This window comes from Phyllosticta citriasiana, assembly GCF_038021145.1.
Source record: "Phyllosticta citriasiana strain CBS 120426 chromosome Unknown IWZ02scaffold_3, whole genome shotgun sequence".
Taxonomy (NCBI): Eukaryota; Fungi; Ascomycota; class Dothideomycetes; order Botryosphaeriales; family Phyllostictaceae; genus Phyllosticta; species Phyllosticta citriasiana.
This window is the reverse complement of record NW_027117280.1, coordinates 2,423,131-2,446,606: the sequence shown is the minus strand read 5'-3', so window position 1 is coordinate 2,446,606 and position 23,476 is coordinate 2,423,131. Positions and strand designations below refer to the sequence as shown.

Genomic DNA, 23,476 nt, shown 5'->3' with positions numbered 1-23,476 from the left:
CCACGCTGTGGAGCGGACAGTGGAAGTTTTTACTCATTGAACAGTCTTTGTTGATGCAGCTCGCTCACAATTTCTCATCTGAGTGGCCAATGTCAATTTTCCTGTTTTTTGAAGAGTCGGGGAGTCCGACACACCATTGCAGGGAGCATTAGCTAGAAGCTTTGTTAATTGTGAATATATGCTACTTTCCTTCGTCCGTTCTACCATTTCCTTTAAAAATTAACACCTGGTCGCCCAACCGAGTATTCGACAGTCGGCGCGAGGATCTGTTGCCGCATGGCAACCACACCTGTCCGGCACGACGACACGACCAAATTATTGACGCGCAAACACCAACCATTTTCTTGTCACAACCAAGGCTTCAACTCTTTGCACACGGAAACCTCCAGCTTCCACCACCCTAATCGCTGCCTCGAAACCATTCCCTAGCTTACACTCAACGCCTTTCGACCTAATTCTTCCATTATCTTCCGAAATCCCAATTCATACCAACAACACAATGTCTCAGACTCCCCAGAGCACCACGTTCGACATGTTCAACAGCAAGCCCGGCCTCACCTGGGCCGATGAAATGAATGAGCTAGCCGAAGCTGAAGAAATCGGCACTCTGCCAACAGTAAGCTCTGCGATACCTTCTATAGAAATTCGCGTGCTAATCACGGAGTAGCTGCCCGCGTGGACACCACTCCAAGAGTTGAGCTCCACCGAAGAGCATGGAAGCCACGCGGCCCAAGTCGACAACTCTACCACTTCTCCCCCAAATTCACTCAACTCCAACAACATCTATGCGAAAAATCATGCAGAAGGCTTCCTAGCGGAATCACGTGTCGAAGGCGTGGACAGTGGAGCCGGACTAGCCATCGAGGATGGCTCTGAAGAAAACACTGGCGGCCCGACAGACGATTACAAGGAGCCACAACAAGAGAACGAGCAGCAATTATTTCTTGATTACGGCACGTTCTCATGCAGAGAGAATGAAGCCGGCTCATCGGAGGAGATGCCACCCAGCACTGGCTCATTCCCTTCGGAAGAGGCAGACTACACGGACAAATTCAATTCATCAGAGCAGGAGCAGTCCCCTGAAAATTGCACCATTTCTTCCGATAATTACGAGTTCGGGATCCACTCATCTGAGCAAAGAGGGTGCGCTTCATCTGCGTCTGATGACGATTACGACCCAACATTCGCGCCGTACCATCCAGGCTGGACGAAGCTACTCAGTCCTTCAATCAGCCAACATCACTCTACGCCCCCGGAAGTAAACAAATGGGCGTTCTCGGCTCCCATAGGACTCTCGCTTCAACAAGATCTCGACTCAGCCCGCCTTGACGAGGATTGCCCAAATCTCGCGAGGCCTGCGACTGTGTTTCGTGCGCTGCTCTGCACGGACGCCGATGGGTTCATTGGTTACGCATTCCCTTATGGCGCTCGAGGATTGAAAAGACCACTGCCGCCACTGTTTCCTCGCAGGAGAAGGTCGCAGGTTGGCCAAAGATCTCGGCTTTGGCATGCGGAGGTAGCGGAGTATAGCCAGGAAGATTTGCGCTGCATTGAGATCAATTTTTCTGATCAGATGCGGAATTTTAGTGCTGGTTCGGAGAAAGAATCGAAGACTGTGGAGAACGACCTGGTCGCTACTCTCGTTCAAGCACCCACTATGCACGGAGACTCAAGCGAAGATACCGAAGATGGCGACGATCTCTGGTCTCCTGAGGTTGTGGATGAAGACGATGGCAGCAACAGTAGCATTGAGCAAGACGACTTCGTCGAAGCTGATGTCTTGCTGCCCAAGAAAGGTGGCCGCAGCTCGTGTTCTGTGAGTGAACCAGACTTGGAAACCTACAACAATTTTGACCTCGATGACGTAGACGACCATGACTTCCGATTTGTTGATATTCCGCATTATCTGACGTACCTCGACCTCTCTATTGCGTGCGCACCTGGCTGGAAAAATGTTCGCATCGAGCAATACGACAAGCAGCAGTCTTCCCCAGACATCTACGAGGGTTCATCTAATAGTTTCGAAGTTGAGGATGCTGCACGGGAGTCTTGCGCTGGAAGCGTCGACCAGGCCGCCAATTCCGAAATCGAGGTCAAGTCCATCTCCGGAATACTCAACAACGACGGCAACAATGAGTTGATGGAGAAAGACGAGTCCAACCATATCCTGGACCTCGCAATCGCTACCACGTTGCCGGAAGACAGACTCGATGATATCTTGGACCTGGCGATTGCCACCTCGCTGTCTGAAGTCGATCTCGAGGAGGACTTGGCGGAAAGCGACTCTGAGCAGCTCAACATCGCTGCGCCAACCCAAAACCAGGCAAATAGAACGATGGAGCTTATGCAGCGTGCTGAGGGAGAGCTCGCTCGTGTTGAAGTAACAAGTGGAGGACTTTTCGGAGGGATAGTGGCCGCTGGCAGGTTCTTTTGGAGATGTCTCAACGACCAGCCCTTTGTGCTTGACAACCCTTGGTAAAGAGGCACATTTGGAGCATGCACAGTAAGGTTGATTGTCTGTCTCCGGCCAAGCTCGCACATATTAGCATTGTTAACCTATTATTCTTTACCTGTCTCCATTATGCGGCCGTGGGGGGTTGGTCTTGTTCTTGAACAATGCTCAGAGTTTGGATGGCCGGGAAACTTCAGCGGAGCAAGAAGGCGGGAGCCAGGCCGTGAATTATCGGGAACCTGAGCAGACATCTCGGCGCGCTGCCCGTTCCCGTCTATCCCGTCTCTTCACAACGCATCATCAACGCGATCCCGCGGCGCCTTTTCCTTGTTCTCTACCACCGCGCCGCCTCCCGCTCTTTTCGACGAACAGCACAGCAGAATGTCAACTGCCCAAATACTATACGGGCTCCTCGGTTGGGACGCCGAGATCAACAAGCTGGAAAACGAGGAGGAAGAAGGAGACCATCACCATTCACCGGTATATCCTCCCCCCCCGTCTTTTATGAGAACCCGCACACTCTGTGTGCTGACAGCGAGCCTCAGACTCAGACTCAGAAGACCTGGGACCTTCCAGACTGGAGCATTGGGCCTGATACGGCCAGCCGCGAGAGCGAGAGCGGCGCGTCATCTGAATCCACACCGTCGAAGCCTGTCAAGAGCAAGAGCGCGGCTTCTGCCTCCAACGGTCAGTCTTCTAAGAATACTTCTGGTTCGCAACCCGCTGAGGGAGTCTCTGCCGACCTTGAAGATTCGCCTCCGGCTTCTACAAGCCGCGACGTGGGCAGCTCTTCGACGCCTAAAATGCCCAACAATGGCGAAGATTCCAAGCCTTCTCCAGGTTGATCTCGGACTGCGGTGCCATTGGTGGCAGGGAAGGACGGTGCAAAACCATACGAAGACCATGCCATGGCGGAGTTAAGCCAGTACATGAGGGATATTGGTGTTGTCGGGTTGCTCATGGATTCATTTTGCAATGTTGACTTCATGTCTTCTTTTAATACCATGATGGTTTCCTATACATTTGGGGAGAGGAAAAGACAGATTCACAGTGGATGATCAAGTAAATGATGATCGGAATGGATAACTGCTCGCTAGGCGTATTTGTGATAGTAGAATACCGCTCCATAAACTTGGCTGTGACCACAGACGACTGCTTCTTAGACGCAGCTGTGACCGCGGACGATCGCTCCCTAGAGGAAGTCTGATTTTTTTACATACCGAGATTCAGCACACAAAATGTCAAAATGGGTTCGGAGTTAGCACATAAGTATTTCAGCCTCTTCGTTGTCACCCACCCAAGTATTTGACAGTGTCTGCTGGAGCAGCGGCCGTCGTTGCTTGGCAACCACACTTACCGTCAAGGCCAATACGTGAAGTCGGCCACGATTCTTCCTCTTGAACATAACACACCGACGACTATACCCTGTAAAAGCCTTTGTTTGCTCCCCAATCGTCATCGTGCTCTTTTTCTTTTCTTTGGACACTCGCGTTCAGGCAGCTCTCGTCCCGACGCTGCTTCGACCGACCATACTCGACTTTCGAGCCAACACTATGAGGCTGTCCGTCAAGATCGCCCAGTGGTGGCGCGCGAGTAGGTCGCTCCCCCAACCAGTCTTTCACAAGTACTGACACAGCCAAGTCAGCCGCACACAAGTCACCGAAGACCAGTCTGTGTCTCGAGACGGCACGCATACTGCAAGCCCCAGATTCCTGCCCTGGAGCACAAGTAGGTCTTCTACAAATCCATCCTTACGATGCGTACTGACCAGGCACAGAAGTCTCCTTGACAGAGGTTGTGGCCGAGGGTGGCGTGCGTCTGCGGCGCAATGGCCCCCTACCTGAGCTCTCGCGGGCGAACGTGTCAAACGTGCCGGCGATTGGCACAACGGGAGTTGAGCGGGCTGCACTGTTTGTCGAGAATGCCAGCCTCTGGAAGCCAAAGCCAATGCCAGACAATTCCGGGCCTTCAGCCAGCAAAATAAGTCCCGAAGGTTGGGAGAGCACTACGAACACCGGGAGGAGAGGCTATTCTCAAGGTTCGAAAACCCTCAAGTTGACGAGACCAGAACGTCGCTAACCAAAAGCCTCTGATCAGCCCACGACCACGGTGATGCGGCCACAGCGGTCGAGCACGATATCTATCGTCTCCGCAAGGCCGTGCGTAAGAAGAGGACAGGAGAAGACCCAGCTGCCCTCCGAAAACTCTCCTGCATCAACCGGATGGACGTCTCGGACCAAACCCCCTGCACATACATGCCCGATGAGGATTGGTCCCACTCCACAGCTTGCTCAGAGTCCTCGCGCCACGGTACTCGCGCATCGAAGCCTCCACCCGGACCTGAGGGTCTCAAGATGCCTCGTGATGCGCCGACAGACTGGAAGCCGTACATCCCGAAAGGTATTAGCCGAGATCCTAAGAATCGGCCGCCGCGTGGACGTTGGTTTTACCCAGAGCAGTCGTCTCTGAGAAATGAGGTGGTCGTCGAAACCACACACGGCGGTGGTGGAGAAGAGTGAATGGACCTGTTGACACGGAAAGATTTCTTGAAGGGGAGATCTGCGGAGGGAGGGCCGACGGGAAGATGCCTCTCGTCTGATCAAAGCGCTGTGAAAGGGTGTAAATTCTCACTGTCAAGCCTTGGAAGGTTCTCTATAGAATTATATCTGCGCTGCTTTGTTTCCGCTGCTGAAAGCTTCACGTTATGTCGCATTTCTGTATTGCGCTTCAAGGACCAAGGCCATTTGACGATGTTCGTGAATGTGCAGCGCCGTCTGACAGAAGGAGTCTAGATAGATTCTATCGATGTGATGGTCTCGGCTGGAACGCGAATGGAAGCTCACTTCTAATTTCCCGCCGTCCTCTTTCGCCGAGATGGTTGAACGCAGCCAGGAATTTCTGTCTAGAGTACTCTCAACCCGAGACCACAACATCCTCACTCCCGCAGCACCCAGCGAAACTCTCAAAGTAGGTGGTTTCCCTATCAGTAAGGCCTCATGCTAATGCCACTCTGCTTACCACAGGCCATGAACTCGTCAACTTTCTCCAGAGGACGAGTTCCCGTGAAGATGAGGAGCGAAAACAGAGGTGAAGACGAGGCCACCACTCCAGTGCCACGCTCCGTCCGCCTCCGGCCGCCCAGACGAAGGCAGCAGCAAGGACCCAATCAAACCGCAGGTTCGTGAATCCAACTCGCTGAGAATAGCGATTCACTCTGACACCAAAGGCAGTATCTCTCGCAGGCAACAAGCCGCACGCATGGCCGCCCTTCTCTCCCTCCCTCCAACCACACAAATGCGCCACCGCGCCCGAAGTCTGCACGTGGGCAAGCCGGCCCGACATCATCCAAGAACACGCCAGCCTCCTCCGCAAAATGCGCAGGGATGACAAAGGCTTGAGGAAGTCCGAGCACGCGCGCAAGTTTGCTTGCATCAATCGGGCCTACAGCCACGGCTGGTACAAGGTGCCGGCGGCGTACGAAGTTCAGATGCCGCCAGGGGCCACGGGCAAGAAGAAGGTGGGCCTGAAGTTGCAGCGCGGTAGCAAGGGCTTGAAGTATCGATGGGAGAGGAATGTTCCGAAGGATGAGGACCTTTTTGTGCCGAAGGGTGTGAGTAGGAGGTTGATTGATCGTCCGGTGAGAGGCAAGTGGTACTACCCTGCGCCATCTCTGCTCAGTAGGGAGTACAGGCCGCAGTGAAGATATCAGAGATTGTGAAGAAGAGACAACGGCGACTTTTGAGTTCAGATGCTCAGGAGGAAAGGCGCCTGGCGTGTAATTATGGTGCAAAGATCTGATAATCACATTACGGAGTAGCTCTTCGAGTTTTGAACTGTCTTCTCTCATGAGACTAGCCGTTTCCGCAGCAGAATAGATGGCAGCCGGCGTGTTGCGTTCGAACATGAAATTAGTTGCGGAATTATCATGGCTTTTTTTCTATTCTTTTTCGCTCACATTGCGCACCACAATTCAATCTCACTCATTTGTTCGGGTCCAAAAGGCATACCGGATTAGGCAATAGGTCCTTTTATACAGCGGGAGAGGTGGAATCGAGTTTGTCTTGGAGGCTCGAGTGTTAATTCGAACCTGTGGTGAATGGGCATTCAACAGAGCGCTTGGCATCTTTCAAGAAATAGCCATCCTGGAGGCACCAAGAGTCATGTGTCTGTACTGTCGACAAACTCCAGACGCTCGAGGTCGAATTCCTTTGACACTCAGTCACACTCCAACATTTTCACAACCTACACCACCAACACCGATCGTGAGGCTGTCAGGTTGTCGCCGTCTCTGATGTTCACCTAGTGTCGGCCTTCCAAGCACGAATACTCCAGCAGTCGACGACTTCTGCTGCTCCTCTCGAACAGAATCATCTCAAGGTACGTCGAACCTGACAGCTATTTCGTACACTGGCTGACTCGACCCGCCAAATTCCCGCAGGCTAGTCAACTCTTGACTTCGAGCGCATCGTTGCATCTCGCCTCGAAAGATTGCACACGCTCTCTTGCCGAGGCACGTCTCCAGGTAGGCCCAACCGTGCGGTTGTTGTGATCTCAAAGCTGATCAGGCTCAGAAGGTCGTTATCAACCGGGTCAACGCTTGACTGCGAGTGGAATCTCTCTCGCCTGGTCTCTCGAGCCCATCTCTTTCCCGTTCTCGAAGTCTATTCCGTTTGCCAGGCAATTTCTCTCTCGAGAATAAGCACCATGGCTTTCGGACCCCGAAACAACGCCTTGTTCGATCCCTCAAAGACCCCAGAGGAGGACATGGCAGACCTCAGGGCCATGGCGACCAAATTCGGCGTCCATATACCGGAGGACGACGACCAGAGCTCAGTCATGGAGGATGATGACTTCCAGATGTTGCAGCTGGCCTTCGACGTTTTTGGCTTGGATGCGAATGTGAAAAGCCCGGAGGAGCAGAATCGACGCGGGGAAGAAGGTGAGCAACAACCCAGGTCAATCACCAGGTCGTTATTAACTTTTCTGAAGTTCCTGGCCTCTCGCGGTCGCTCCATCCCGAGAAGTGCGCCACAGCTCCCGAGATCTGCTATTGGGCGGGCAGCACCCACTTCAGGAAATGGTGTACAGATCTCCGCGCGGCAGCTGTGTACGACAACGATCTCTCCGACCAGGTTGTCCGTAAGTTTGCAACGATCAACACCGCTCTCAGGCGCGGCTGGTACTCCGTCCCGAGAGATCAATGCTGGATGTACCCGGATGGAGCCACGGGCAAGAAGCAGAAACTGCCTGAGCCTCTGCGCGGCTGCAAGGGCTTGAAGCGGCCTTGGGAAAACGACATCCCGACCAACGATTACGTTCCAATGGGCGTCAGCCGCAAACTGGAGAATCGACCGCAGATTGGCAGATGGTTCTACCCACAGCAGTCGGCTCTCCGCAACGAGTACAAGCCGGAGTAATTCAAAGAGCGTGGTGGGAGAACGGCGAGCCTGAGGACAGGCTGGAGTGACAGAGACTTCGGCAGGGGATCTCGGTAGGTGACTTTGGAAGGAGGCTAGATTTTTTGAGCCGTTATAGGCAGAGGGAGGATTCGGGTTGAGGAGACGTTGGCAGGATGTCAGAGTCGACAGGCATCGAACTTGGAAAGTGTCAGTCATACATGTATAATGGTTGACAAGGTCGGATAAATGGTGTTGGATACCCGGGGCTTACCTGTCAGCTGGCAGTAAAAGATATCTGAACCAGTCTGTCCTTGAATTTAGGCCGTGATGCTGCCGGTGATGTTTCTGTTGCGCAGGGTGCGCTGAGGAAAGATCCCATGCCCAATCAGGTAATTGAAGTAGCGCGAGCTTCGAAAGGGGGGGCGGCGTGAAGGCACAAGACCACCAGAACGTCCACGAACTCTCACTCTCCTCAGCTTTACAGCCATTGTAACTTCGACCACAACGTTCTCGTAGTGACCACCAAGTTCTCAACACCACCACACAGATCCAATGTAAGCTCTTGACAACCTTTGTGCTCGCGACCACGGCATTCTCTGCTTCTTGCTGATTGACCATTCCAAGATCATTGCCGCAAGCATGTCGGATACGCAGGGACAGAAAGCCAGCGCCGAGGCCAAGCTGGCCAAGTTGAAGACCACCCTGACGATGCTGAAGGACTTCAGCAGGGCGTTCTTGGAACAGATTGCCAACGTCGAGGCCGATATCGAGAAGGCAGAGAGGGAGGTAGCGCGCGCTGCCAAGTCGAAGCAGTTGGAAGAAAGCCAGGAAGAAGGTTCATGACAGCCGAAAGTCAAGTGATTCTAGAAGTAATGAGCTGAACAGAAGACGAGGAAGAGTTCCACCTCTCGCCCTCTCTCGTCCCCGACAAATGCGCCACGGCCCCCGAGATTGCCCTCTGGTCGCGCAGCGATGACCTTCTGGACGAGTACCAGAAAACTGCGCGGGCTATACGCACCGAGGTCTACGACGACGATGCGATCTGCAAGATGGCCAACATGCGGCGGGCCTACGCGCAGACCTACGAGCTCCGGTCCAACGAGCTGTACGACTTTCCGCCGGGCGCCCTGGGCACGAAGCTGCGCCCGCAAAGGTACCCGCGTGGATGCATCGGGCTCAGGACCAATAAGGACAAGGATGTGCCCAAGGACGAGGACGTCTACACTCCGATTGGTGAGACTCGCAAGCTTGAGAATCGTCCGCAGGACGGCCGCTGGTACTACCCACAGCCGTCGTCTCTTCGCAATGAATACCATGCAGATTAGGGATTGTCCAAGGTATCCATCGGCTTTCGTCAGGCGAGAACACAACGGTCGCTAACGCGGGAACGTCGACGGGGGAACCTTGCGACTGTCGACGGAGAACGTTGTCGAAACTGACGTGATTTCGGGCTGGGACGAGCACCACTGCTGTGAAGTTCGTTGAGATTCACAGGGCGGTCATGATTGATGGGCCAACAAATTGAACAGTCAATCCCTCCTCTTCCTTTTCATTCACATTCGTGCTGCGGAGGGGAAATATTCGCAAAAAAGGGCGAGGACTGTGCTGGGGAGGCTTCATGGTGGATGAGCAACCTGCAGATTAGCGAGACAGAAGTTGAATGCCATGGTGAAAGCTTTGCACAATGCCATTGGGTAAAAGTTGGGTAGATGATGAGATTTGACGAGTGTGGACAGAAGACTTGAGGTTGACAATGCGAATGGCGCTAACGCTCTTTTGGCTAGCTCAGTCTTGAGCTCAATGCTGCCCCAGGCCATAGCACTCACCTTTCTCTCTTTACCTCAAGACCTCCAATTCACTTTGTTTCACGTCCATCTCTGTTCGCAATCGCTCTGTAGCCATGTGGGCTGAACGGCAGTCAAGGTCTGAAAAAACCTGCCATCTGCATTCCTCCACCCTCTTTGTCTTGAACAACCAACACCCAATCATCGCCGCATTCGTCGCATTGCCCTTATATTACCTTTTGCAAACTCTCACCCGACTTACCTCCAGCCCTTTGTTTTTCCAGAGCTTTAAGTCGATCAACGGTCTCACTCTCTGAGCGCAAACACCAATTCGACCATATCCAACCTGACCAATGGCTTCGTTGTTCAAGGGCTTGTCCAAGGCGTTTTGGGGTGTCCTTTCCAAACCTGATTCACGCGAGACCAACAACCAAGCTGTCAATCTGATTGGTGGAGAGAAAATCACCCAGACATCTCGGAAGCGGCCGCTTGAAGATCGCATCGAGGACGACCTAAAGCTAAACAAGAGAGCTGTCCTGCATCGGCTCGACGGCAGGCGTGAGCGGCCAGACCTGGGGCGCGAAGTTCACGAGGACGGCAGCGAGATTCTCGGCTTTGAAAATGGCCAGTTTGATGATGCCGAACCGCTTTCCAACCGGCCCTACCTCAAGTCAGAGTACGACGATGACGAGTTTGACGAGGAGCCATACATCAAATTAGAGGAGGATGACGACGCATACGAGTATTTCGAAGAACCACAAGCTCCTACCGCCAATGTCTCGACCAACCAATTCAGGACTCCCGAGCGTCAATTTCTCATGCGGGCTGACGATGGCGCTTTGCGAGATCGTCTCCAAAGTGACATGCAGAAGAAGCTCTGGCTTCGAAGGGAAATGGACCAGCGGGAGAGAGATGCCGAGAAGCTGCGTATCCAGGGACTGAGCGAGGATACAGTTTCGATCCACAAGAGAATCGGCATGCGCGGCATGATTCCCTGCTTTCCAAGCACCTGGGCGTACACTCTCAACACTTTGGACCGAGTCCACTTCACCAACCGTCCGTCGGAAGCTTTTGTCAAGTCTCTTTTCGACAATGATTTCAGAGGTGAGTCTGCACTGACCGGACATCTTGCATCGTTTTTGACTCTCGAGCAGCTGTCAAGGCCTTCCAGAGGCTGATGAGTCTTGGCGCGTGGGCAAGAGACTCCGTCACCAACAAAGAACATACCTCGCCCAACCGCAAGCCGGAGAAGTTGATTCGGCGAGAGATCGGTTCCTACATCAAGTGGGCATTCAAGGACGGCCAAGTCTACGGCCAAGACTTCGTTCCCACGCTCGGCGTCTACTCTGCTCCCGTCGGCGCGGACCTCAACGAATTTCAGCACCGGGTCACTGTCGACCTCTTTGTGATGAAGCAGGCTTGGCGTGTGAAGCTCCACGAAGAGTCGGTCTTCCAGGAACGCGACTTGGAGTCCATGATTTCAGCCCCAGACGTCTACGGCATCGCCATTGTCGGCACGGAAGTGCGATTCGTCGTTCTCAATGACGTAGAAGATGAGGAGATGGGCACGCTTCGAGAAGAACCCTTTGTGCGCATCTTCTCACAGCTGGACTTTGCTCGTCCTGACTACGACTTCTGGAATGCTCAGGCCGTCGCCTTGCTGGTTGTCCATTGCAGAAACAACATGGTGGAGTTGGAGGAGATTCTTCTTGAAGGTCCGAATGCGGAGGGCAATGTTGAGCCATCTTCGGCTCCTTAGATCCACATCGGCAAGTCCAATCTGTGGTTCAGGGATTTGAGGGATCGGTTTTCTTGCGCATGACGATACCAAGGTTTGCGATGGGTGGATAGTTCTTGCAGCTTTGAAGATGGAGCCAATGAAATAAGTAGACTTTCTTTTCTTGAGACGATTGAATGATGTGCTGATGGGACGAAACAATTGCTAATCAGGTCAGCGCCTGCAAAGGATTTTGCTTCTGGAAATGTCAGTCCAACGCCTTGTCATTGACGTGCAGGCAGGCACTAAGCAACCTTAAGGAGCGTCCCGAGCCGCTGCGCTGACGAGTTAAACCAACCGTGGAACAGTCGATCCTACGGCAGCACCTCAGTCAAACACGCCCAGAGCTTGGGAGACCAACCCAACTCTTCAACATCACAGATCCCGATTGCAGATGGCGTCGAAGCAATGCAAACGACGAGCAGCGCATAGACGCACCGGGCCCCTTGTGGAGGCGTCTAGCGTCGTCTCGCAAAGTCGCCGCCTTCAGCCGATTCGCTGAATCATGTCGTGCCCGCACCCCCAGAATGCGCCCCGTCGAGCCCCTCGCTGGCCGGCATCGCTTCTCCACTACCACCTACATGCATTCTGAACCGACGACACCGCGTAGCTCGCACTCGTAGAACCACGCCCGTCGACTGACCGCGCCCAATTCGTCGCCTACGTTCCCGTTCCAGGCATTCGACAGCGCATGTCTCGCCGCCCGCCGTCGACGGCATTGTCGACATGCTCCTCCTCGCCGCTCGCCGTCGACACGCCGCCCTCGCTCTCCGCGTCCACGGGCCAAATCACGTCGCGCGACCCCGTCACCGCGTTCGACGTGTCATGGAGCGACCGCCTGGACCGGCACGAGGAGATTGAGATGGCGACGTTCGACGACAACGGGACGGCAGCGGACGACGAGGAAGAAGACGACGACGAGAATGAGGAAGAGAAGGGGTTCTTGGGCGGGCGAGGGGGAGGCGGTGCCGGCGGCGTGAGGAATGCTGGCTTAGGGGCTGCTGCTGTTGGGGCCAGCGCCAGCGGCAGCGGCAGCGGCAGCGGAGCGGTGGAGGATTTCGAGCTCTTCACGCCTGACGAGGATAGGAGGGTGCGGCGGAAGTTGGATCGGCGGCTCGTCTTGTTCATGGGGCTGTTGTACCTGTTGAGCTTCCTGGACCGGTCGAGTGCGTAACCTGCTACTTTTTCCCTATGCGGCAAACACCATTGTTTGTGGAGCGTTGTAACAGGGTTGCGGGGGATTGGAAAAAAAAAAAAAAAAAAAAAAAAAAAAAACTCGAGGCTGATGATGTTGTGCAGATATTGGCAACGCGCGCATCGCCGGCCTCGACCGCGACTTGAAGCTGCAAAACGGCCGCTACGAGTGGCTCTTGACGGCCTTTTACATTACGTATATAGCGTTTGAGTGGATGACGCTCATGTATGTTGAACTTACTTCACACATATCCCCCTTGCCACAAAACCAACCCCTGGCTCAAGAACGCCGTGACAAGCACATCAACATCCACATTCATCCATCCATCCAACCGAAATAACCAGCAAACTCTAAAACTCCCAGGTACCGCCTCGTCCCGCCACACATGTACATCGCCGCCTGCGTCTTCTCCTGGGGCCTAATCGCCTCGCTCCAATCCCTCAGCACATCCTTCACGCACCTCGTCGTACTCCGCGCGCTTCTTGGCATCGCCGAAGCCGCCTTCGGGCCCGGCGTGCCATTCTACCTCTCGCACTTCTTCCGCCGCGACGAGCTCGCCTTCCGGACCGGGCTCTTCATCTCCGCCGCGCCGCTCAGCACCAGCTTCGCCAGCAGCCTGGCCTGGGCCATCATGTGGGCGGGGAGCAAACTGGGGCTTCACGTCGCCAGCTGGCGCCTGCTGTTTTTGGTCGAGGGGTTGCCGAGCTGTTTTGTTGCTGTTTGGGCGTGGCGGCTTGTCCCTGACGGCCCTGGGGAGGCGAGGTGGCTGAGCAGGAGGGAGCGCGAGGTCGCGGTGTTGAGGCTGCGGCGCGAGGGCGAGGAGGCGGCGAGTGTGTTGGAGAAGGAAGACGACGTTGCCGATGCCAGTGCACTTGCGGCGAGGGCCGCGAGACGCAGTAGAGTTGGCATTGAGTGGCGACAGGTGCGCCAGACGCTGCTGGATCCAAAGTGCTACCTGACAGCCGTGCGTCCACCCACCCCAATCCCGCACCCAACCACCACACTAACAAGTATCAACAACAGGCCATGTTCTTCCTCTCCAACGTCGCCTTCAGCTCCATCCCCGTCTTCCTCCCGACCATCCTGCACGGCATGGGCCACAGCGCGCTAACAGCGCAAGCCCTCTCCGCACCCCCCTACCTCCTCTCCTTCCTCTTCGTCCTGCTGACGGCGCACTTCTCCGACCGCCAGCGCGCCCGCGCCCCCTTCCTCCTGTGGCACGCGCTGCTCGCCGCCTTCGGCTTCGCCACCCTCGCCCTCGCCGCCTACTACGGCACGCACGACTTCCCGTCGTACCAGAGCAGCGACGGCCTGCGCTCGCTGCACGCGCTGCGGTATGCCGCCATCTATCCCGCCACGGTGGGGTTTTTCGGGTGCGTCACGCTCGTCATTACGTGGACGATTAATAATCAGCGGGGGCCGACGGGCAAGGGGACGGGCGTTGCGCTGTTGAATGTTGTAGGGCAGTGTGGGCCGCTGGTTGGTACGAGGCTTTTTCCTGAGACGGATGGGCCGTGGTTTATGACGGGATTTGGCGTGTGTGCGGGGGCTATGGCGGGAGTCGCGGTGTTGACGGTGGGGTTGCGATGGTGGTTGAAGAGGGAGAATGAGAGGAGAGTTAAGGAGAGGGAGGGGTGGGAGGGAGGCGGTGTGGAGGAGGTTTTGCTACGCGAGGGCGAGGGCAGGAAGGGCGCGTTATGGTTGTATATGCTGTAGACAGGTACCTTGATATTATTGTGCGGATGTTGTAGACAGTTGTGTACAGTACATTAGTAGATACATCGACCAGACAGCCCCTGAGTGCCCCCTGACCAGTTCAACTCACTCACTCACTTACTCACTCGCTATCCCCACTCTTCCTCTCCTCGCCTCCGCCCTCACGCTGCTTCTCCCCATCCCCCCCTCCACCTCCCCCTCCGACCCTCATATCCGGCCTCCCCGACCCCGCCGCAAACCCATCCCGCCAATCCACACTCCAAACGCTCTCCCTCCTCTCCCACCACTCCCTCCCCCCATCGCCCCCCATCCCCGCACCCATCAGACTCGCCGACGACGCCCTGCGCCCTCCGGCTCCCAAGAATCCGGGCGCCGTCCCCGGCCCCGACGCGACGGGCATGAGCGGACCCAACCCATCATGCGACGCGGCCGACATGTGATTCGCGGCCGCGCGGTCCGCCTTCTCGCGCGCCAGCCGCTCGTACGCCAGGCTACGCGCCTGCTTCTCGCGGTCGCTGAGCGACGAGCGCGCGCGGCGCGGGCCCAGCAGTGCCATCGACGGCCTGCCGCGCCCTCCGGATGTCGAGGGCGGCGCGTTCAGCGTCGGCGCCGGCGAGCTGATGCGCGATCCCGGGCTGCGTGGCATGTTGTCTGCCGCCATGTCGCCGCCGCCGGCTGCCGATATGCTCGTAGCTGGCCGGGATTCCAGCGAATCTGAGGGCCGGTGGTGGTGGTCGCAGCGCGGCGGGACGCGCACGATGCAGCACTGGCAGCGCCAACTGCGGCGGCTCTGTCGCTGCTGCGATTGCGCCAGCAAGTCTTCCGGGGTGAAGGAGCGCCAGAAGAGGAACGATGAGAGAAGCGTACCATTCGTGCCGGGGATGTGGCGCCAGGGTTTCTCGCGCCAGCAAAAGACAAGGCTGTTGACGCCGCCCATGATGCACAGGCAGAAGCCCGACAGCAGCGTGAGCACAAACGGCGGCCGTCGCGCGTACCGGGACTCGTATTGGAAGCAGTGCAGGCAGAATGGGATGATCCACATGACGATGTAAGCGATGGGGTATATGAAGATGTTGCGCAGCTGCCGTGTGATTTCTTTGCGCTTTTGCAGGATCCGCGCGTCGATGGGGTCCGACTGACGTCTTTTGCGGTCTTGCTCGTCAATGGTCGAGCTCGAGGCGATGCTGGCGCGCACCGTCGTTGGCGCGGTGGAAGCATTTGTGTAGGAGTAGGTACTTGGCCGGCGCGAGTGTGTTTCCGAGTCTTGAAGAAGAGGGAGGTTGAAGGATCGCGAGGATCTGATGCTTCCCCCAGGTCTTTCGTATTCCTCAATCGTGTTAATATCGACGGGGTGCGGATTGATGCGAACAGTAGAGTTGCGTCGTCCGCCAGGACTTTGAAAGATCGGTCCACTGCTGAACACGTTGAGCGCGGTCAACTCGTCAATCGAGTCTACCGTGGATCCTCGACGAAACTGAATAGGCGGCGATTTGCTGCGTTGCTCAGGAACAAACGGTCCTGATGCAAATGGTCCTGGTGCAAAGGGGATGGATGAAGACATCTCGTGCGCAACCGGCTCAGGGGTAATTGGTTCCCGCGCGAAGGGCTCTGGAGCCAGTATTTCATCCGTCGGCTCTCGATGGCCAGGGCTCGGCAAGTCTTCGTGCCGTTCCATCGGCTTTTCTGAGGGTTGCGATTCCGGTTCTGACATGGCGCCGACAGAGTCTTGCACTACCTTGGAGAAGACTCGAAACTCGCGGTGGACGTGGAAATAAATGGCAAACGCAAGGCTGATGACGACAATCCAGATGAGAAGCCGCGGTACCCACGAACAGACGAGCCGGTACCAGATTGGCCGCAGTGGAAGCGAGACAAAGGCGCCTTGGGCGAGATAGGTAGGGTTTGAGGGCGTGGTAAAGGGGATCGATGCGGAAATGATTGGTATGATTACTATAGCCGCGTAGACCCAGTATCTGTGTCGGTAGAGTCGATCCGTTCCCACGCCAGACACGGGGGGTTTGAAGACTGATATTGCGCCATGGATGGCTATGAAGAGCACAGAAAAGTCTGCAGTTATCAGCGCAGGTCGCCTGAAAGATTTGACCGCACCTACCAGACATTTCGCTGAAGAGTTGAATAAAGAATCCCGACGCCTGAGCGAATGCGGTTTTCGAACTGACGGTTCCCTGGGTAAAGTAAACCAGAGAGAAAATCATGTACCAAAGAGCTCTGTTCAAGTCTCCACAGAGGAGGAGCATGATTAATCTGTGTCAATTAGCAACCAACCTCTTACTTGGGAGAGCACTTACTTGTGGCGAAATCTCTTCTCCATCCGAAAGAACCAGTAGAATGCAATCAGAGCTATCGCCAAGCTCACGCACGAACAGGTAACAGCAACGACCTGCACAACAAACTTGTGATAGTCGGTCAGATAAAACAGGACATCGCCGTCGGCGTGATTTACTTTGTCCTCTTCTGTTGTCACCCATTCGATCTCTGCTGCCTGCATAAGGTCGAGTCGTTTCGCAAACCCGCAGCCGTGCTGAATCCCAATCGCGGTCGCATCGCAACTTTGTAAAGGGCCATTGTCCCGGTAATCGTGTAACACGGGCATCCTAGAGCGAGCCCTAGAAACTACCAAGGAGGAGTAAGATCTGGAGAGCGCAATACCAGGAACGACAGTGTGCGATTGAGGTAGACTGGGAGGTACATGGCGGGGGTTGTCTTTTAGAAGGCCGCCGACGGACGTGCGTAAGACATTTTGGCAGCTTGAGAGCTGAAGCGGTCTGGGATTGCTTGTTTTCTTGTATGATGAAATACACTGCGACTGAGAGGAACATGTTGCTAATGAAGTTTGGTGGGGTAGACACGGAGAGCCTTGGTGGTTGAAAACGGCAAGACAAACAAAGCGAATGAACTGCTAGCAGTAAACGCGAATGCAGCCAGTCTCGACGGCGGAGAAAATTGTTTGGCATTTAATCTGCAATTTGATCCCAAGCATCGTGGAGACTTTTCCAAAATTTGTGTTGGTCGATCGATCGTTGTACCTGCATTAGCAACCTCGGCATGCAAACAGCTCGCTGCCCGCCTTTGATCAGTCGCCATTGTGACATACCCTCAAAGAAAAGTCGCAGCGAAGCCATAAAGTCATGACCCATCCCAGCTTAATCAAAGCTTGGAGCGAGGGCGATCAAACTGAACCGCGAATCTCCTCCGGCAGCTTCGACTTCGCGCTTGATGAAAGGGCGGACACCAAGATTGAGAGCCTTTTCAGACAGCACATCGTCTTCCGCGGACAAGACACCCCGACAGAGAGGACCCTTGCGCCTGCCGTCCAGCTCCCAGAGATTGTTGTCTCCGCACTTGATGAAGCAGACGTAGTGGAGGTCGACATTTGATTCTGCTTCTGGTGCCGCCGTGTCGCCGCCGGATGCTGCGGCTTGGTGGGCGCTCTCAAGAGCCTTTGATTCGTAGAGCAGGTCGGCGCGCGCAGCTGGCGTGAGTGGAATGGCATCCTCGATCAATTTCGCAAGATCGCTACCAGGTTCTACACGGCGTCAGAATGCTTCACAAGCTGCGGAGAGGTCTACGCACCAACATGCGACCTCGCCTGGCCGTTTGAGACTCCATGCAGCAGACCCATCAGTCCACATGCATTGCGAATGGTTTGCTTGTACCAGATGACGGGTTCCTGTGGTCCTGATCCCTCGTACTCTGGTTTTGGTTCGTCTTCCTTGAGCCTAAACTCTTCATATGTTTGGGACACTGGAAAGACGAGCAGCAGGGCCAAGGCAGGGCGAGGGACGAAGGCGAGAAGTTCTGGCTCGTCGATGCTGAAGACGTCGTGGAACGCAAATTGTTTGGAAAACCCGAGCTTGTGGACGAGCGAGGTCATGATCTCTGGGTTGTTTTCTGGGATCGTGTTAGTTGCGAGAGGTGGCGGTCGCGAGTGGCAGCCATACCCAGCGGAATGAAGCTCTTGCCCGACTTGGAAGTCGGACTCTGCCGCTGGTCGGTCATGTTGAATTGGCGAGAGGGTTGGAACGATGATGGTGGGAGGAAATGTGGAGGAGACAGCGCGCAGGGTCTTGGGTTTGGTTGGACGCGTTGGTTGCTTCCTATCGATAACTTCCATATGACGCATCGCTGGTGCCTTAGGCTGGGCACGACCCGACCTCACTCTCAACAGACCAGAGCAAAGCAACATGAAGCCGTTCCATTTAATAGATTTGGGTATCAGTCTTGTCCCTTTTGATGCGCCATGCAAACCCATCCAGCCAAACGCCAATGAATGCTCCCTGAACCAATGTGTACCCCTCCCTAGTTTCCAGGCCTGCTGCTGTTGTTGCTGACAATCTTGATCTTGTCGGCCGGCAGCGTCTGCGAATTGTCCATCTTGAATTGAATGTCCTTGATGATGAAGGTCCAGACGTCGTCGCAGAAGCGGTACGTGTCGAGGTGACCCTGGATGCGCGCAATCAGCGTTGTGCCGCTGGCAAAGCTCAGGGTGGCTAAATACCTTGAAACTCATCCTCGTCTTGACCTTTTCTGAAATGACGTCGGCCAAAGCCTTGTCAAAATTTTGCATGATCTTGATGGCCAGCTGCGGCTCCATACGCCGCGTGCTAATCAGCTCGTCGAGCGTGTCCATCAGCGTCATGCCAATGCTGCGCTTGTCAACACATGTCACGGTCTGCGCATCGCGAAAAGACGGGGCGAGCGCGCAAAGTACCTGGTCTTGCGATAGATCTCGTAATAGTTGAGGTCGCTCATGGTGACCGCGCGGCAGTTAGTCGTAGTTGATCGATGTGAGGTGGTTGGCAAGGTGTCGTGTGGTGGAGAAGGAAGTGGGAGACGGAGGTGGGCTCGGCAATCACGTGGGCGGCCTGAGCGCCTCCCGCCGGGCTCTCGACTGCTCGACGTTGCGGAGCTCCATCCAAGCACTCACGTCAGTCTTCAACTCGACCCTGCTCGCCGCATCGAGCGTCTTCTATCTGCCGCTCGTCCCTTCAAATCCAGAGCTCCGCCAGCATGAGTCTCACCTATGGCGCTGGAGGCGCCACGGCCGCCTTGACGGTCATTGGACTGTGTACGTGGTGAAGCTGTCATGACGCTTCGACGCTAATATCTCCCAGATATGCTGTTCAACGGAGAGGGCGAGGCATTCAACGTATGACACGCGATACCGAGCTATCCCGCGCACAACTGACGACCCGGCGCTAGGTTGGCCAATTCCTCGAAAGCGTCTCACCGTACATGTGGGCAGACATGGGCATAGGCCTCTGCATTGGCCTGTCTGTTGTAGGAGCTGCATGGTATGCTGGAAAAGACGCTTGAAGCCGGAGGAGTGCTGACACATTCCCAGGGGTATCTTCATCACCGGTAGCTCCATTATTGGCGGCGGTGTCAAGGCGCCCAGGATACGCACCAAGAACTTGATTTCCATCATCTTTTGCGAGGTCGTCGCCATCTACGGCGTCATCATGTCCATCGTCTTTTCGTCTAAGATTCAGTCCGTCAGCGGCGATGCGCTCTACTCGGCATCCAACTACTACACCGGCTACGCTCTGTTTTGGGGAGGCATCACGGTTGGCATGTGCAACTTGGTCTGTGGTGTCTCTGTTGGCATCAACGGTAGCAGTGCTGCGCTTGCCGATGCCGCGGATCCCAGCTTGTAGGTCTCTCATGCCATTCTATGCTATCGCTCTAACGTGACTAGGTTCGTCAAGATTCTGGTCATTGAGATTTTTAGCTCCGTGCTTGGTCTCTTTGGTCTGATCATTGGACTGCTGGTGTCTGGAAAAGCTGGTGACTTTAGCATGGATTGAAAAGGCAATTTTTTCCGCATTGAGCGAGTGGGAGCGCTTTGTGCAAAAGGCGATTTCAGTATGTGCTGGAGACTTTATTGTGCATAATTAGGGATTGTACAGTAAGCAAGACGGCGTAGCGGTTTGTTTTATTGGATCGCAGCAAACGGACAGCCATTTGCTGGAGGTCATGAATATCAAATGCCGTGATGACATGGTCAACGGATTTCTGGGAAGTGCCTTTGGCGTTTAGCTAAGCTGCGGTCGATAGATGCCGGCGCCATTCGGCTCGGCCGATCATCCAGAGCGGGCACCCGCATCATCGGCAACCCTTACCTTAACCACGACACAATGTACACCCTCAAAGCCGCCATCCTCGTCGTCTCAGAGACTGCCTCGAAAGACCCGTCGACAGAAAAGTGCGTCGATGCTTTGAACCAAGTCTTTGCTGCAAACGGCGGCGACCAATGGCGGGTCGAGACTACCGACATCGTGCCCGACAGCGTGCTCGACATTCAGCGATTCATCCAGCGATGGACGGACTCTGAAGATGCAGTCAATCTCATCGTTACTAGTGGAGGGACCGGGTTTGCTACCAAAGATAATACGCCAGAAGTTCGTGCTTGTCCAACGGGCCACGGTTTGTACTGACCCAGACGACAGGCCGTGACTCCGCTGATCCACAAACATGCCTCGGGCTTGGTGTATGTATCTCTGCCTCGTTCAGGAATCTCTACTCATTCATTCGCAGCCATGGAATGCTCGCTGCTTCCCTTCAAGTCACGCCTTGTAAGACGATCAATTCTGTTTCTTTTCATCCCACTTATGAATCTTAGTCGCTATGATGTCGCGGCCCGTTGCGGGGGTGCGGAATAAAACCATGATCATCACGTTGCCTGGCTCTCCCAAGGGCGCAAAAGAAAATCTCGAGGCCATTTTGAAGTTGCTCCCTCATGCCTGCATCCAGGCTGCTGGAGCCGATTCGCGCCAACTCCACTCGGGAGGAGTAAAGAAGCTCGAGAGTGAGGCGGGCGTCTCGTCTGGTGCCAAATCAGATGGTACGAAATGTCCAAAAATCACCTCTTCCTTTCTAACGCAGTTCTAGGTCAGAAAGCTGGACATGACCACGGCCACAATCACCACCATCACCATTACGGCCACGGTCACGCTGTCCCTCGTGCGCACACGAATCCCGAAGACCGCCCTCAGTCCAATGACCCAAGCGCCGGTCCAACGAGGAGATATCGGTCTTCTCCCTATCCAATGCTCTCGGTAGAAGAAGCGTTGACATTGATCGCAAAGCATACGCCCCGTCCCACCGTTGCCAAGATTCCGCTCGACGACAAAGCAATTGGGTGCGTCCTCGCAGAAGATATCAAAGCTCCGGAAAACGTGCCCGCCTTTCGTGCCAGTATAGTCGACGGATATGCGGTAAGTATTTCTTTGAGATCTTTCAGCCGTCACGCTGATTTGCAGCAGGTCAGAATACCAGAGTCGGGGACGTTTGAAAAGGGGGTCTATCCTGTGGCTCTCGTCTCTCATGCTCAGGCGGGCGTGATCTCTCCGCTCCAAGAAGGGCAAATCGCCCGCATCACGACTGGAGCACCGCTCCCACCCGACGCATCTGCAGTCGTCATGGTCGAAGATACGGTCCTTAAGAGCAAAACAGCTGACGGCGCGGAAGAAGCAGAAGTCGAGCTCTTGACGTCTGAAATTGAGCACGGCGAAAACGTCCGCGAGGTCGGCAGCGACGTGCGCGCCGGCGACGTCATTATGAAAAAGGGCGAAGGCATCACGGTCGTCGGCGGCGAGCTGGGCTTGCTGGCCTCGGTCGGCGTCAGGGAGGTGACGGTTTACAAGAAGCCAGTCGTCGGCGTTCTCAGCACTGGCGACGAGATTGTGGAGTTTGACCGCCCCAGTGAGCTCCAACTGGGAGAAGTGAGAGACACGAATCGTCCGACTCTGCTCAACGCAGTGCGCGCCGCAGGCTTCGAAGCCGTCGATTTGGGAATCGCCTCAGACAAGTGCGTGGTCCCTTTCCTCTCATCTTCACTACCTCCCCCCTATGCTAACAACCACCATCAAGACCCGGCACACTCGAAACCCGCCTCCGCTCCGCCCTCCGCAGCGTCGACGTCGTCATCACATCCGGCGGCGTATCAATGGGCGAACTCGACCTACTCAAACCCACCATCGAGCGCCAACTCGGCGGGACAATCCACTTCGGCCGCGTATCAATGAAGCCGGGCAAACCCACCACCTTCGCCACCGTCCCCTTCAAAAACAACGCCGGCGACCCCGCGCACCGCGTCCTCTTCTCCCTCCCCGGCAATCCCGCTTCCGCCGTGACGACGTTCCACCTCTTCGTGCTGCCGTCGCTACAGCAAGCGGCGGGCGTCGATCCGCCGGGCTTGCCGCGCGTGCGTGTGCGGCTCGACGCCGATGTGAGGTGTGATGAGAAGAGGGCCGAATTTCACCGCGCGGTTGTAAGGGCGGCGCGGGACGGCAGCGGCGTGATGGAGGCGGCGAGTACGGGCGGGCAGCGCAGTTCGCGGATCGGCAGTTTCAAGGGCGCGAACGCGTTGCTCTGCTTGCCGGTGCGGAGGGGCGTTGTGGCGAGGGGGGAGATGGTGGATGCGCTGATGATGGGGGAGGTGCGTGGGGCGTGAGATGAGATGGATGCAGCGATGGGTCTGTTTAATGTCGGTATGTATGTAGACTGGTTAGTCGTGGGGTTGTGTGTTCTTGGCTGTTTACCTACTTACCTACCTACCTACCTAGTCTACAAAGCCATCGTTTCCACCGCCCCCTTTTCTGATCGCTCCTCTCTTTTCTTCACTTCAGTCTCCGCTTGCACACCATGCATGCCCCATCCGTCGATCCACCTTGCGCCCTCACAACTCCTCCTCCTGGCCACCTACCTCCCTTCGCTGCTCTCCATCTGTCTGTCGAGTGTTCAAGACATCAACCAGCACCACCCAAAATAATGCCTCTACTGTGCTATACTATACTACTAAATTCAATTCAACTACGCAACAACGCTAGACTTTAATATGCCTATCTAAAACGCAGCAGCAGCAGCAGCAGCAGCAGGAAAAAAAAAAAAAAAAAAAACGCTATTGAAGGACTACGTACAAGTATTAAGTGTCAAAAAGACAACCCAAGTTGCAGCTGGCAAGTGCCCAGGATTAAGCGCAAGTACAACGCCATACATACAAAAAGTAAAGGGTTCAATGGGGTATCTCCGTGGGGTACTAGGGGAAAGATGGAAGGAAAGAAAGATGGAAAGGAAGGAAGAAAGGAAGGAAGAAAGGAAGAAGGGCGAATTACAAAACAACGATAACGA

General features: G+C 55.2%; 11 protein-coding genes across 11 annotated transcripts; 8 read left to right on the top strand and 3 right to left on the bottom strand.

The window, feature by feature from the left end:
- Positions 1 to 499: 499 nt before the first annotated feature.
- IWZ02DRAFT_431188 (uncharacterized protein) lies at positions 500 to 3,297 on the top strand (the record flags this gene model as incomplete). Its single annotated transcript, XM_066766145.1, has 5 exons — positions 500 to 616; positions 668 to 2,424; positions 2,482 to 2,503; positions 2,625 to 2,932; positions 2,988 to 3,297. 5 exons carry the CDS (start codon positions 500 to 502, stop codon positions 3,295 to 3,297), a joined length of 2,514 nt encoding a protein of 837 aa, XP_066625695.1.
- Positions 3,298 to 4,005: 708 nt separating this feature from the next.
- IWZ02DRAFT_431187 (uncharacterized protein) lies at positions 4,006 to 4,971 on the top strand (the record flags this gene model as incomplete). The annotated part of the gene is made up of 3 exons (XM_066766144.1): positions 4,006 to 4,045; positions 4,224 to 4,490; positions 4,550 to 4,971. The coding sequence occupies 3 exons, from the start codon at positions 4,006 to 4,008 to the stop codon at positions 4,969 to 4,971; spliced, it is 729 nt and encodes a 242-aa protein (XP_066625694.1).
- A 355-nt stretch (positions 4,972 to 5,326) lies between these two features.
- IWZ02DRAFT_431186 (uncharacterized protein) lies at positions 5,327 to 6,152 on the top strand (the record flags this gene model as incomplete). The annotated part of the gene is made up of 3 exons (XM_066766143.1): positions 5,327 to 5,419; positions 5,476 to 5,629; positions 5,683 to 6,152. The coding sequence occupies 3 exons, from the start codon at positions 5,327 to 5,329 to the stop codon at positions 6,150 to 6,152; spliced, it is 717 nt and encodes a 238-aa protein (XP_066625693.1).
- Positions 6,153 to 8,490: 2,338 nt separating this feature from the next.
- IWZ02DRAFT_431184 (uncharacterized protein) lies at positions 8,491 to 9,176 on the top strand (the record flags this gene model as incomplete). Its single annotated transcript, XM_066766142.1, has 2 exons — positions 8,491 to 8,686; positions 8,737 to 9,176. 2 exons carry the CDS (start codon positions 8,491 to 8,493, stop codon positions 9,174 to 9,176), a joined length of 636 nt encoding a protein of 211 aa, XP_066625692.1.
- A 1,277-nt stretch (positions 9,177 to 10,453) lies between these two features.
- On the top strand, positions 10,454 to 11,394 carry IWZ02DRAFT_372254 (uncharacterized protein; the record flags this gene model as incomplete). The annotated part of the gene is made up of 2 exons (XM_066764614.1): positions 10,454 to 10,739; positions 10,790 to 11,394. The coding sequence occupies 2 exons, from the start codon at positions 10,454 to 10,456 to the stop codon at positions 11,392 to 11,394; spliced, it is 891 nt and encodes a 296-aa protein (XP_066625691.1).
- Positions 11,395 to 11,983: 589 nt separating this feature from the next.
- On the top strand, positions 11,984 to 14,236 carry IWZ02DRAFT_398198 (major facilitator superfamily domain-containing protein; the record flags this gene model as incomplete). Its single annotated transcript, XM_066765604.1, has 4 exons — positions 11,984 to 12,578; positions 12,712 to 12,832; positions 12,971 to 13,571; positions 13,631 to 14,236. Coding segments are annotated over exons 1-4 (1,803 nt in total), but the record flags the coding sequence as incomplete, so codon positions are not given.
- A 140-nt stretch (positions 14,237 to 14,376) lies between these two features.
- IWZ02DRAFT_515265 (G protein-coupled glucose receptor regulating Gpa2-domain-containing protein) lies at positions 14,377 to 17,035 on the bottom strand (the record flags this gene model as incomplete). Its single annotated transcript, XM_066770638.1, has 5 exons — positions 14,377 to 14,414; positions 14,642 to 16,390; positions 16,437 to 16,588; positions 16,633 to 16,826; positions 16,994 to 17,035. 5 exons carry the CDS (start codon positions 17,033 to 17,035, stop codon positions 14,377 to 14,379), a joined length of 2,175 nt encoding a protein of 724 aa, XP_066625689.1.
- A 452-nt stretch (positions 17,036 to 17,487) lies between these two features.
- IWZ02DRAFT_468329 (uncharacterized protein) lies at positions 17,488 to 18,343 on the bottom strand (the record flags this gene model as incomplete). Its single annotated transcript, XM_066768623.1, has 3 exons — positions 17,488 to 17,870; positions 17,918 to 18,235; positions 18,286 to 18,343. The coding sequence occupies 3 exons, from the start codon at positions 18,341 to 18,343 to the stop codon at positions 17,488 to 17,490; spliced, it is 759 nt and encodes a 252-aa protein (XP_066625688.1).
- A 300-nt stretch (positions 18,344 to 18,643) lies between these two features.
- Positions 18,644 to 19,096, bottom strand: IWZ02DRAFT_373230 (transcription initiation factor IIA, gamma subunit-domain-containing protein; the record flags this gene model as incomplete). Its single annotated transcript, XM_066764691.1, has 3 exons — positions 18,644 to 18,787; positions 18,843 to 18,990; positions 19,056 to 19,096. 3 exons carry the CDS (start codon positions 19,094 to 19,096, stop codon positions 18,644 to 18,646), a joined length of 333 nt encoding a protein of 110 aa, XP_066625687.1.
- A 279-nt stretch (positions 19,097 to 19,375) lies between these two features.
- Positions 19,376 to 20,462, top strand: IWZ02DRAFT_445542 (putative vacuolar ATP synthase 22 kDa proteolipid subunit). The gene is made up of 5 exons (XM_066767173.1): positions 19,376 to 19,412; positions 19,459 to 19,493; positions 19,547 to 19,638; positions 19,689 to 19,997; positions 20,043 to 20,462. Exons 2-5 carry the CDS (start codon positions 19,461 to 19,463, stop codon positions 20,149 to 20,151), a joined length of 543 nt encoding a protein of 180 aa, XP_066625686.1. The 5' UTR covers positions 19,376 to 19,412; positions 19,459 to 19,460; the 3' UTR covers positions 20,152 to 20,462.
- Positions 20,463 to 23,244, top strand: IWZ02DRAFT_445538 (uncharacterized protein). The gene is made up of 8 exons (XM_066767172.1): positions 20,463 to 20,745; positions 20,794 to 20,834; positions 20,882 to 20,919; positions 20,967 to 21,188; positions 21,236 to 21,561; positions 21,610 to 22,154; positions 22,217 to 22,836; positions 22,912 to 23,244. The coding sequence occupies exons 1-7, from the start codon at positions 20,482 to 20,484 to the stop codon at positions 22,797 to 22,799; spliced, it is 2,019 nt and encodes a 672-aa protein (XP_066625685.1). The 5' UTR covers positions 20,463 to 20,481; the 3' UTR covers positions 22,800 to 22,836; positions 22,912 to 23,244.
- Positions 23,245 to 23,476: the final 232 nt, after the last annotated feature.

Coding starts and splice junctions, on each gene's coding strand:
- IWZ02DRAFT_445542 (XM_066767173.1), top strand. CDS start 19,461: ATGCTGTTCAACGGAGAGGGCGAGGCATTCAAC. Junction 19,639..19,688: donor TCTGTTGTAGGAGCTGCATG/GTATGCTGGAAA, acceptor ACACATTCCCAG/GGGTATCTTCATCACCGGTA. Junction 19,998..20,042: donor GATGCCGCGGATCCCAGCTT/GTAGGTCTCTCA, acceptor TAACGTGACTAG/GTTCGTCAAGATTCTGGTCA.
- IWZ02DRAFT_445538 (XM_066767172.1), top strand. CDS start 20,482: ATGTACACCCTCAAAGCCGCCATCCTCGTCGTCTCAGAGACTGCCTCG. Junction 20,746..20,793: donor CCAAAGATAATACGCCAGAA/GTTCGTGCTTGT, acceptor CCCAGACGACAG/GCCGTGACTCCGCTGATCCA. Junction 21,562..21,609: donor GTATAGTCGACGGATATGCG/GTAAGTATTTCT, acceptor GATTTGCAGCAG/GTCAGAATACCAGAGTCGGG.